General features: G+C 33.3%; 1 protein-coding gene across 1 annotated transcript; it reads left to right on the top strand.

The window, feature by feature from the left end:
- Nucleotides 1-11,962: 11,962 nt before the first annotated feature.
- LOC121242584 lies at nucleotides 11,963-13,879 on the top strand. The gene is made up of 3 exons (XM_041140484.1): nucleotides 11,963-12,049; nucleotides 12,500-12,691; nucleotides 13,272-13,879. The coding sequence occupies exons 1-3, from the start codon at nucleotides 12,026-12,028 to the stop codon at nucleotides 13,725-13,727; spliced, it is 672 nt and encodes a 223-aa protein (XP_040996418.1). The 5' UTR covers nucleotides 11,963-12,025; the 3' UTR covers nucleotides 13,728-13,879.
- The last annotated feature ends 270 nt before the right edge of the window (nucleotides 13,880-14,149 follow it).

Raw genomic sequence — 14,149 nt, 5'->3', positions numbered from 1 at the left:
GAAATTTTCCGTTCGATTATGGTAACTCTTTGATGATATGAACGTTCGGTGTGCAAGTTGTACGTTCGAATGTTAGTCGGTGAAAATCTATGAATGTTTGAACGACAAATTCATTAACGTTCGAACATGAAAATAAAAGTGCTGTAAATTTTTCACTAGATTTCATGCTCTATCATACGAAGGGTAGGTTTGAACGTTTATATAAAACGTCTGAACTTGAATAGCAGAAAAATTTTCCTATTTTATTACGTTCGAACGTCATTTTAAAATTGGGCGGGATAATATAACGTTCGAACGTATAACTTAAACGTTCGAATATCTGGTCTAATAATTTTAGAACTTAATGAATACATGCACGGGAGGAAGCGGCTCATTTCTGCTTTTCCCATGCACGCAACAGGGAGAGAGTTGAGAGAGAGTCTCTTGTAGGAGAGAGAGAGAGAGGGTTGAGTGAGAGAGAGTTGAGTGAGAGAGGGACGTGAGTTAGGGAGAGCGAGAGTTAGAGTGAGAGTCCCGTTGAGTTTGGTAAGAAAAAAATATTAAGTTTTTATCTTTTTTTTTTTTAATTTTATGATATTTGTATTGTGTTTTTGTTATATAATACAAAATAATAAATTAGTGTTGTATTTTTTTGAAGGATTGGTTGTTTTGGCAAGTTGGAAGCTTTGGATTTGTAAGAGGATATTGTGAGTGCTAGGTATATTTCTAAACTTTAGTAATATGTTTATACATTTTATGATTACTCTTGAAATATTGTGATTATTGTTTGTATAGTTTTTGAATAGTTTGTGAGTTATTGTGAATATGTTGTGATATGGATTTGAAATATTGTTATTATTGTTTATATAATTTGTGAATAGTTTGTGAGTTATTGTGAATATGTTGTGGTATGGATTTGAAATATTGTGATTATTGTTTGTGAATTTTGTTTGAATATGTTAACATGTTTAGAAATATATTGTCTTTCGGTTTTGTTAATACATGGTTATTGCTTACTCAAGTTTAGGAATATGTTAATACATATTGTTATTATTTTATGCCTACTCTTGAAATAATTGTGATTATTATTTGTGAATTTTGTGTGAATATATGTTTATATGGTTAGAAATATATTGTGTGTAGTTTTTCATATTTATGTGAATTTATATATACTGTATATATTTTTTTGTGTTTTTTGAATTTGTTCTTTGACAAGAAAATTATAAATTTAGGATTTTAATTTAAGTAAAGATTAAAAACATTTAATATACATTTAATATGAGATTTAATATCTAACATTTAATAAGTATATGTAATATATTCATACTAATTTAGTTAGAATATGATTATTATTCTAATTATAACTATAGTATAAAACTTGCTTTTAAAAAAAAGAAAAAAAAGTATATAACTTAACTATATATAAAATATATATATGCATACAATAACTATAATTAATAATTACTTATTCAATATAATTAACTCACTCAATTAAAATTATATAATAACATTTGAAATTAAGTATAACAATTAAAATGATTCTTTAAGAATGATAATAATTAAAATGTTATAATAATATTTGGAATTAAGTATAACAATTAAAATAACTCTTTAAGAATTATAATAATTAATATTATATTATAACATTTGAAATTAAGTATAACAATTAAAATTATATTATAACCTTTAAAATACTCTTCAATAAAAAAGTATTGTACCTACCAAATAAGTAAAGTTGGAATAAACATACTTATTTATTATAATCTAAAGAGTAAGTAAATAAGGATCAAATAAATGCTTATATAAAAATTATATACTTATTGTCTATATAAATAAATAACCTACTCAATTAAGTATAACAATTAAGGCTATAATTGTGGAATGATAATAATTAAAATTATATAATAACCTTTAAAATTATATATAACAATTATAATAATAATTATATAATAACAACGAGGCAGAATGATCTTGAAGAAATGTCTATCAATTTGCTTGACTGTCATTGTCTCTCCGGCCTTGACTACTCTCATCCGGTCTTGACAATTACTAATTGAGAGTTGTCAGGACTGGAGAGTCTATGACAGTTAAGCAATTAGACTAAAATTTAGATATTTTTTCAAGATCATTCTCCATCGTTATCTATTCATAATAGGAAACTTGTGAAGATATTTTTCTGTCTCTCTCTAGTTTAACAATATAACATGCAATACTATTTGTTTGACAATCTAGACACAGAACATGAGGATATTGTTTGTAGTGTTTTTTGATAGATATGGTGGATCATTGCATAAATAACCTTAGACCCGTTTCGGAATTAGTGTACATTTATTTGTCCACTAATTCCTAAATTGTCCAGTGTGGACAGTTTGAGATTATATTATCTATATTGCACATTTTGTTACTCCCTACTTTCCACGTTTAATATGAAGTTTCAGTGTCTTTCTCTATTGTTCTTCGAATATACTGTTCATAGGGTCACAATCCCTTTATTTGAATATGTATATTTGGAAAACTATGAGGAGGTGCTGCCGAAATTTCTATTAACGTGGAAAATAGTAGAGTTATGAGATTTGTGCAATATGGAGAATATAATCTCGAATAGGATAGGACCAACTACCTTATCAAAAAAACAATGAGAGTTGGAGCATGAGATGCATGTGATTTTTCAATGTACGTGCTATTAATAGATAGATGTTTTTAGAAATGGACAAAAATTGGATCCGTCTGGGCGATAGACTTGGAAAGGACTACGTACCCTATGCACGTGGAGTAAGAACCTTCATTGATTTTGCACGTGCCTCTGCTGATAGTCGTGGTTACATTAAGTGTCCATATCGAGGGTGTAAAAATTTGTGTGCGATAGGATTGGATGAAATAGAAAGTCATATATTTGTAAATGATATGAATCTGGGGTATACCTGATGGGTACTGCATGGTGAGCCGTATGAACAGTCAGCAGATGTATTGGTTGATCATCACAATTATTTGCGGCACATGGATGATGAATATGAGCAGGATAAGATGGAGGAGATGTTGAGTGACATTGGAGCGGGGATGTTTATGGATGAGGTTAACGACAATGCCTCAAGTGGTGGAGGGACTGATTGTGAAAGTTTTGCTTCAATGTGGGAAGATGCAAAGCGCGAGCTTTATCCAGGTTGTACAAAACATTCCAAAATGTCGTTTATTGTGCGGTTGCTTCACATTAAGTCATTGTGTGGGATGTCGACGAAAGGAATAAACATGGTATTGGACTTATTTAACGAAGTGCTTCCCAAAGGGTCTGCATTGCCCAAGAACTTTTATGAAGCGAAACAGTTGAGAAAGAGATTAGGATTTGAGTACAAGTCCATACATGCATGCAAGAATGATTTGTTCTGTTCTGGAAGGAGAACGAGGAGAAACAAACATGTCCTGTATGCAGAGAGTCAAGGTGGAAGGGTAAGAAAAATGTGTCGGTTAAGGTGTTGCAGTATTTTTCCTTGAAACCTAGGTTGCAAAGACTATATATGTGTAAGAAAACAGCTTATGATATGAGGTGGCACGAGGAGAAAATAGTTAAGAATGATGCATATATGAGGCACCCAGCGGATTCACTTGCGTGACAGTCTTTCGATAATCAATATCCAGAGTTTGGGATAGAAGCTCGGAACGTGCTCCTGGGACTCACAACAGATGGATTCAACCCTTTTGGGAATATGAGTACAAGTTATAGCACTTGGCCCGTAGTATTGATTCCGTAAAATCTTCCACCATGGAGGTGCATGAAGGCGCCAAACTTTTTGTTAACTTTACTCATCCCTGGCTCGAGATCACCTGGGAAAGACATTGATGTATTGATGCAGCCGTTGATTGAAGAGCTGAAAGAGTTATGGGAAACATGTGTTAGAACTTATGATACATCCACGTCGACATCTTTTTAGATGCATGCTGCGGTAATGTGGACCATAAATGATTTCCCGGTATATGGGAATCTTTTCGGCTGGAATACGAAAGGGAAGTTAGTGCGTCCGACGTGTAATAAAGAAACTGCTAGTGAGTGGCTAAAATATTCTCAGAAGTTGTGTTTCATGGGTCATCGACGTTATCTACTAACAAATCATGCATGGAGAAGAGAATGTGCTAAGTTTGATGGGAGAGTAGAGGATAGAATTGCACCAAAAGAGTTGTCTGGGGAAGAGATAGTGGAACAACTACAACATGTTAAAGTGAACAATTTTGGCAAAGGTCAGGGAAAGAACAAGAGAAAAAGAGGCGTAACAGAATTGAATTGGACAAAGCGTAGTATTTTTTTTTACTTGCCGTATTGGTCGTCCTGCATGTTGCGACATAGTTTGGATGTAATACACATAGAGAAGAATATTTGTGATAATATACTGGATACATTGATGAGTATTAACAAAAAGACGAAAGACACGATCAAGAAGAGAAAAGATCTTGAGAGAATGGAAATTAAACATAATCTACATTTGCGGGTGGAAGGCAATAGGGTGGTCATGCCACATGCATGTTTTACGATGACCAGGGAGGAAAGGATGGATTTCTGCAAATGGTTGCAAGGTGTGAAGTTGCCAGATGATTATGCTTCAAATATTGGTAGATGCGTGAGTCCTTATGACTGAAAAATTAGTGGATTGAAAAGTCATGATTGTTATGTATTTTTGCAGAAGTTATTACCTGTGGGAATTCGTGGGAAGATGACATCTAATGTACGTGTCGCCATATCTGAACTCTGTATGTTTTTTAAGGATTTGTGTGCTCGGGTAGTAAATCGAGATGTGTTGTCAAAATTGGAAGAAGACATTGCTACTATACTATGTAAATTCAAGCAGATCTTTCTACCATCATTTTTTGATGTCATGGTCCATTTAGCAATACATTTACCGCGAGAGGTACTTTTGGGTGGACCAGTGCAGTTCCGTTGGATATATCCAGTTGAAAGATATTTGGGTCAACTGAAGCGCACTGTTGGGAATAAAGCCAGAGCTGAGGGTTCAATAGCAGAGGCCTATATACACGATGAATGGTTAACATTTTGCTCTCTATATCTTCGTGGTGTTGAGACAAGATTTAGGAGTGTTTTGTATTCGGAAGTCATTTCAAGTCATCTCACTACTATTTATTACTATTTATCAACTTTAACTCACAAATTTCACTACTATTCATAACCCATCTCACTACTATTCACAATCCATCTCAACTCATCTCAACTCATCTTCGAATCCAAACGACACCTAATCGTCAAGAGCGAAATGCTGATCTTGCTGCTCCGCCTCCTCGTGAGCTATCAGTATTTTCTAGAATGTACGACCCTTGGGTGCACAAACGGGTTACGATTTAATTGATGGAGAGTGGGGTAAAGTTCGGTGGTATGTGCTAAATAATTGTCAGGAGATTGATGATTATCTCAGTTATGTCATTCCATGCTTCGAATAATTATAGTTTTCTTAAAATTAATTATAATTGTTGTGCTCAAAATATACTTCTTTTGCAACATGTTATAACAGTAAGTACATGTACAAACTTAGGACGGAAGGCGTAGAAAATATAGAGGCAAGACACGAGGAAGAATTTCCCGGATGATTTGAAGAACATGTATGAACTAAAATTAAATATATGTTATATTTTGAAATTTTTAACTCTGGATAATGAAATAATAAATATATACCATTTCAATTTTTAGATTTTGGAACAACGTGCTTGTGATCCCGGATCAATTTCTTCTAAATTGTATGCATTGGCCCGTGGTCTCTCAGATAGAGCACTTTGATACACTGCATGCATGGTTTGAGATTATAGATTTCATACTATGGACCGTGAACGTAATAGAAAGACTCAAAACTGTGGTGTGTTGGTCGATGGGAGTCATGGAATAGATGATATTGACTATTATGGTGTCATACGTGATATTATTGGATTGAAATATCTAGGTGGGTCTGTAACATGTCTTTAAATGTGATTGGTGGGATCTAGGCGGTGGTCGGGTTTCGATACATAGGGATAATCACTTTACGAGTGTCAATACTGCATCTAAATGGTACGAAGATGATCCATTTGTATTGGCTTGTCAAGCTACCCAAGTCTATTACTTGATTGATCTAATGAAAAGTGCTGATGAAGATAGTGGAGAGATAACTTGGCGAGTCATACAGAAATTTGTCCATCGAAATATATATGAAGCAGGAACGAGTGCAGATTATGAGAATAGTGGAGATGAAGATCATGACACTCCGATTGTAGAGGCATACCAGGAAGATGAAGAGGGTATTAACTTGTTTGTTGACCTTGGTGCACTCGAGTTGCTCTCCTTGTGTAGAGATGATGTCCCACCCGTCCATCTCGACCCGTCTGTATTAAATGATCATTCAATTCAAGTAAGTGAGGAGGAAGAAAAAGATGAAGAGTCAGAAGATGAAGACAAATCAGAATCCCGACAGAAGGTGGATAAGGACAATGAAGAAGAGGTGCATGATGATGATGAAGATGTTATTGATGGAGATTCTGAAACAAGCATGAAAAATTCATCCGAAGATGAAGAATAAAAGTACTAAATATTTAATTCATATAAGTGACTATAAAATATCTTGAATTTTCCTAATTTCTTCTAATTAATTTTCTTTGATATAATTAATTATTTTCAAGAATGCCGCCAAAATAACAACGAAGAAATGTGCCTCTGCCAAGTCCAAGTCCTGAACCCATTGAGGACTTCCCACTCGTGGAATCCGTTACTGAAAATCAAGTTAATACAGAAGAGAACAACAGCCAGTCGACACCTACCAGTAAGGAAATATTGTCGTTGATAATTAATCATATAGTTAATACTTTTGTCTCAATAACTATATAATTTATAATTATACTATCTATTATCATGTAGTTGACGCATTTGCACATCGCGGTCGTGGCTATACACGTGACATCTCTCTTAAAAAAATAGAAGGTACGAAAAACTGAAGATCACAATTCCTGATAATTCCACTGGAGGAGTGGATGATAGTGCAGCAGTGCTTTCCTCCTATATTGGCACAGTAGTTTGAGCTTATGCTCCATTTTATGTGCGCTCATGGCGAGATGTTTCGAATGAGATTAAGGAGCACATTCGAAGTCGTGTGCTGGTAAGTTTACTTTGAGAGTACATTTTTTTCACCTAGATTAGTATATCGTATTTTTGACCTGATTCCCTTATTAGGATGAATTCGACCTCGACTTTGGCCGTAACGAGGATTTGAGAATCGTGAATGAATTGATGGCTACACTATTCTGACGTCACAAAGGACGATATCATGACCACTTCAAGAAGTTTGAGACGTTAGAAGAGGCTGCGCGATCTCCTTTTCAGCAGATGAAGTTAGATGATTGTAAAAAATATTGTGATCTTTTCGCATCTCCAGATTATCAGGTATTTTATATTTATATCTTTTAATTATTTACATTCATATTTGTTCTATATATTATATGTATACGTATTACAATTAACATTCTTAATAAATTTTGTAGCACTTAAGTTCTACAAATGCACAGAATAGATCCACTCTGACTGTCCACCATCATGCCGGTTCAAGGTCATTCCACCGTCTTGCTGAAAAAATGGTAATTAAAAAATTTTAGATTTCATTTATTTTCCTGATATTCTTTTATTTAAGTATTAACATTATATTTTTAAAATTGCTAATGTCGCTTTGTTAGAAACATGATGATCCTGAAAACTTTTCCCTCATTCATGTCTATGCTGCTGCTCACACTAATGAGCATAGTGAGTGGATGGATCCTGTCGCCGCAGATAATTATGTAAGCAGTGTTAATTTTGTTAAATAAATTATTTATGTAACATTTGAATAATTTATTTTTTATTTCTATTTCTTTTAATACGTTACTAATTATTTACGATCATTACCTTTCAGATTACAGGAAAAAGTGATGGAGATGCAGTCAACTTCTGGGGAATCCTCTCCTAGTGACATAGACATATTCAAGTAAGTGCTCGGGCCGCAGTCTAGTATGGCAAGAGGTTTGGGACGATCCATCAAGCATAGATGTTCATTTTCCTCAACCTCATCAACTTCACAAATTAATAATCTTACGGCAGATTTAGAAGCTGCACGACGTGAGAATGAGTATATGAGGTCGAGACAGCAAGAGTTAGAGTCTCTCTTAGAACGACAGTCTCATTTAGAGACGCGTTTGCAGGACCAACAAAGAGACCAGGAGGAAAGAATACGTAGTGAAGCGCAAGAGCAAGTGCAATGGGAGATGATGGTGCAAATGGAGCGTGTTATGTCGTTGCAACAGAATATCGGTGGGTGAGGAAAAAAGAAGAAATAAATTTATTTTTTGTAGTGGTGGCTAGTTTTAATATCTAATTTTAAAATTTTATAAGACATTGCTAGTTTTTAATTGATGGTATGTAATATGATTTTAAATTTTATGAAATTAGTATTTCTGATCTGTACGTTCGAACGTTTGTTCACATTTGAATGTGAATACATATTATGTATTGTAACATTCGAACGTAGGCCTCTACGTTCGAACGTGTTGACCCTCAAACGAACAAAACGTTCGAATGAGTAAACGATTAACGTTCCAACAAACCTCCGAACGTACCACTTGCATTCGAACGCTCCTTCGTTTACATTTGAAATAACGTCCGAACGTTAAACGCTTACGTTTGAACATTAGTCCGTTTACGTTCGAACGGAATTTTGAACGTTTATTCTAATTAACGTTTGGACGCATAAATGCTCAAACGTAAATATGATACGTTCGAACTATATTCAACGAACGTCAACTTCTCTCATTCGAACACCAATCGGTCGGGTTACCATTCGAACGTTTAATTTGACGTTCGAACGTGACTTTCTGTGACAGTTCTCAACTGTCACAAAAAATGGAACGTTCGAACGTCCTACCAAACGGAACACCTCCAACTGTCACTAAAATTTTTTTTGTGACGGTTGAACAGTAAACCGTCACCAATTGTTTTCTGTGATGCACTTTAGGTGACTGTCGTGGTGACGGTTTCAAACCGTCACCAAATATCTTTAGTAACGGTTTGCCATTTTTTTGTGACAGTTTTCTCTGTCACAAAAGACATATTCTGTTGTAGTGTGATAATGGAGTTTGTTGGTCTTTTATTACAAATTTTTTAGTTAAATATTGAAATAGCTCTATTTTCACATATAAAAACAATATGTAATACATCCCTATAACCCTAAAGAATGCAAGAAAGTAATTGTCCCAACACATAGGTTATATTCATTCCTTTGTAACATTTAATTGATAACAAATTCTTTTTTCGAAATTCCACTATTTATGTGCGAGAGTCGTGAATTTTGACATTTTATTTTTCATATTGGGTTTTTTCCTTTTAGGAAAGGTATATTTTCCTGAAAGAGATCCATAAGCTAGTAAAGAAAATCTACCTACAAGGAAAATATTCAACTGAAATATAACTCTTTTAGTCAATGTGTTATTTTAATTATTTATTATTTTTAGCTCTTTGAAAAACGGAGGCAGTAACTCATTCCAAATTTTTACTGCATGTGATTTATTTATTTACTTTTCTTTGTTGTGATTCTTTTAAACAGCTTGAAAATTCTCTTCCGGATCTTGGACATGATCACTAACAACCCCCACAATCTATATCGGATCACCATTTTACATGCAATTCCTACGCTTGCTCCTATGATGAACTCATAAATTACTGGTTCCAAACACCTGTATGTGGCCATTAAAGCATCAAAAGATAGGTGGTTCACTAATATGACTTCATTATCCCACTTACCAGCTTGTCTAATAAAGACTGACCACTGATTTAGATGATTTTTCAACAATGCAAGTGGTCGAACTCAGCGAGGATCCTGATGTTGATGTGGATCGAGTTCTTTGCTAACCAAGCTCTACAATCAAGGATCACGTTATGGTGTCTACCTAGATTTGATATGACAACTCGTTCTAGTTATTTATATATTAAATGACTAATCAAAAGATCAGTTTTATTGGATTATGTAAAAAAAATATACAGTTTTCATTTTTACGGCCTGTGATTTATCATCACATTTAGTTTTACTGTTCATTGTTCTAGTATTTTATTTTATTATTATTATTTTATTTTTATATAATTTGTTTATCGATGAAAGAGGTTCAGGAAATTTCTAACATGAGAGAGAGGAAGTAGCTAACTGAAGTACGAATGGACACCACTCTGCATCTTAATACTATCATCTCCAGACACATGATTACGTGCCATATTTGAAGTAAGTTTTTTTATTAACTACTTAACTGGCGCACACTTAAATCTCCCACATCAGCTACTTAACTACAAGTAAGTTTTTTTTTGAAGTAAGTTTTACGTGCCATATGTGTAACCGATGATAACAAAAGTTAAAAAATAAAAAAATCTTTTCTGTAGTTACTATTCATCTTTCTATATTCTATAAAATATACTTTTATATCCTATAAAAAATACTCTCACACTCTATAAAAAATTATAGGTGTGGGGGTGTGAGAGTGAACTATAGTGATTAATGAATAAGAAAGTTTCTCAAGAAATAAATTTTAATTAAAAAATATTGAAAATGACCTCCTATCAATAGTAAGTCATTGTAATGACATCATTAACGTTGATTTAGTCTTGGTTTCTATTCGCAAACCATCTTAACTCATTTCAACTCATCTCACTACTATTCATTACTATTCATCAACTTTAACTCACAAATCTCACTATTATTCACAACCTATCTTACTACTATTTATAACACATTTCAACTCATCTTAACTCATATTCGAATCCAAACGATACCTTAATGGCAAACGTTGACACCATATGGACATTGGACACGGAGTACGGTACCATGTGTATACTGCAAAGATAATGGTATACCTTTATACAATCCTTACTATTACCTTATTATCTAGTTTTTTTTTTTTTTTTTCATTTTGTTATTTGAATTTAGATTAAAAATCTCTAAATATAATATTCTTGTATAATTAAGAAAAAATTAAATTCAATCAACCAACGTTATCATGTAAATTAATTCAAAATAAATTTAATTTTATAAAAATAAATATAAAAAAATATCAATGTTTATAAAATTAAATTTATTTTCTTCTAAATTATACTCATCCTCTGAAATTTTTAATCAAGATTTACATAGCAAAAGGAAAAAAAAAACTGTAAAGTAAAATATTAATAAATTAAGAAAGTGTAAGATAATCATTATCCATATCCTAATATTCTGACACGCAAAATTTTCATTGTTTAATAGTCATATTCATTTTCACAACTACCAACCAATAATTTGTTGAATTCATTAAAGATTATATTTGCACAACGTACAAAACGACACTCCATTATATATTGCACAACGTACATGATGCATGCATTATAAGCCAATTTTATTCTTTTCTGATCAATTGATCTTCCCCCAAACCTTTCAACTTTCCAACGTCTATCGTTGTGTAATAGAGAAATATACTATGGCCACCAACAAGATCGAGATGATGATGCTAGTTAATTTGAAAGCATACACAACTCCCCAATTACTCTCTACTACTCACCATTCTCCGCTTCCGATGTTCATAAATAAGTTACGCTATTGCCCATCTAACAAACGCCAAATTATTACCTGTTCTTCCTCAAAAGTTCCTCGCTTTGGAATAGCCAATGCTGCTAGCAAAGAGATCATGCTGCTATCTACAGCACAGCAGCCCTATACAACGACCCCTTTTGGTAGTACTGCTGATCACCAAAGTTTTGAACCCAGCTGTGATCATCTTTTGGTTGTCAAGGAAAACATTATTGAGCATGCGGTCCATATGTTTGACACTGCTTTGCTGGTATATATATATATATATATATATATATATATATAAAATATATGTTATGTTATAAGTCTTTTGTTTTCAAATTTCTTCGATCCTATATATATATATATATATATATATATATATATATATCATGAGTGTGTATATATCTCAGGAATATCTTCAAAAGCTGGAGGAAAAGCTGTCCAAAGCGAACGTCTTCAGCCCCCTTTTGTGTACAATGAAGCAACTTTTCACAAATATGGTAATTATTTCAAATAAGAGTAAGTGAAGTGTGTAAGCAGTATACAATCTATTTGAAAAAAAATGTGATCAATTATTAAAACATTAATTTTTGTCATGTAGATCTTTTATTTATTTATTTTTTTAAAGTGATTACGCGGCTCTTGCAGACTCACGACTGCAAGTATCATTTCTCTTTACATAATTGCACATGATTTTGAGCCCAAGAAATCAGATTGCACGATACCATTTTAATTAAATATTGCCTTCCCAATTATGTTTGTATATATATATCGATCTTAATATTCGGTGCTTTTATTTATTTTAAAGTTTTTGACCTTTTTTATTTGTGGTTGAGTAGATTATATATTGGTCAATTTAACTTTTTAATTAATTGCCTTCCCAATTATGTTTGTAAAATATAGTAATTAATTAATTACATTGGCATTAATATTTAATAATAATATTCCAGGATAAGGTGTTCGTTTTATCGGAACTACTGCTGTTGGCTGAAAAACCCAGCATCACCCTCAACTTACGAAAGATGCAGATTTGGGAGGAATTTCCAGAAACACCCAAGGAAATCTTCAAAGCTTTCAGGGAGCTGATTTTCGCTGACAATAATCTGCGGTCTAGTCTTACCGATGCTTCTACGAGCAAACTGGTTAGCTTTTAAAGGATCAATTTTATATTATATTTTTTTAATTGCTTACAGAACTGATTTAGATCAATTAATTCATAAGCCGATTCAATACTTACTTTGTTTCTTTTTCAAATTGTTTTTGAGAGATGTTTTTGCTTTGATGGAGAGGATTTCGGACTGTATTGCATGCGCTGCTGTACTTGATCTCTTTTTCAATTTTGTCAGAAACTTGTTCACTTCATCATATCTGACAATTGTCAATATCGCAACAGATTGAAGACCCAAATGCATTGACCATGTTTCAGCTATGGAATTCCTCGATTCGCCTCGGTAAATATGTTATCCATTGCCAACAAAAAAAGTCGCAAAAGCATCCGTCGTCAGTAGTACCCGATCATGGAAAAGGACCGGCGGTATAGTTTTATTTCCACGACTCTAACTGCTTGTGCATCCATCATGTATTAAATCTGATGTCTTGGGTGACAAAAGCACCCATCAGTTCATATATATATATATATATATATATATATATATATCACAATGTGCATTTAGGTAAAATCTGAGCTTTGACGCATTGATATTAATTGTTCGAAAAAATCAGGAATGCACTTACACTTTCTACTATGGAAGCAACAACCAAGAATGGATCGACGAATTTGTTAAGAAAGCAAAGATTGTGATTAATGATCCGTGCATAAAGGACATGAAAGATGTTGACATAGAGTTGTGTCGCATTGGAGAATTAATAAAAAGAAAAAGTAAGGAGGCCCAAGATTTATCAGACTTAATCAAACGTAGTGGAAAGAAAGTCCCACATGACTTGCGACATTACTTCGTGTCTGGGTCTGATGGACGGTTTGTGTTGACCTCAATGATCCGCAACCACGAAAAACTGCTGCTCGATGATAGTGGGAGAACGATCCTGAAGGTCTTGGAAGAGTTTGAGCAGTGGAAGAATAATATTGTGCAAAACAAAGACTTCGAAGAAAGTTTCATCGATTATTATCAGAAGATATCCTCGTTGATCGCTGGCGGAGAAGATATCAAGAGCATATGAAATGCACTACTTCATGAGTTGGTGCCTAGACCTATCTCTCTATTTATTCAAATGCCCAACCCAAATAATTAAAGACTTATTTGTCTAAATTTTATTCAATGTGTAATGCTGTAATATTAAAGGCCGCCATCTTGATTGCATTATTGTGAAATTATTTGTTGGCATATATCCTTATGATGATAAAACTTATTAGTCCAATTAGTGCATTTTCTGTCACGGAGACCCTATAATACTTGATAGTAGAAATAGTAGAAAATAAGGAAGACATAAATTGACATAGTTTGGCATGACTAAGGGGTACATCCATATTAAGGTCTTGGGCATAAAATCTACTGTAAATAAATTAAACTGAAATTCTCAAGTCCTCTCTAATTAAGCTCTCTATAACCACTCTCATTGAAATGGAAATGAAAGATGATGAA

The sequence above is a fragment of the Juglans microcarpa x Juglans regia genome, chromosome 8D (assembly GCF_004785595.1).
Source record: "Juglans microcarpa x Juglans regia isolate MS1-56 chromosome 8D, Jm3101_v1.0, whole genome shotgun sequence".
NCBI classification, from domain to species: domain Eukaryota; kingdom Viridiplantae; phylum Streptophyta; class Magnoliopsida; order Fagales; family Juglandaceae; genus Juglans; species Juglans microcarpa x Juglans regia.
This window is presented reverse-complemented; position numbering and strand designations above follow the sequence as displayed.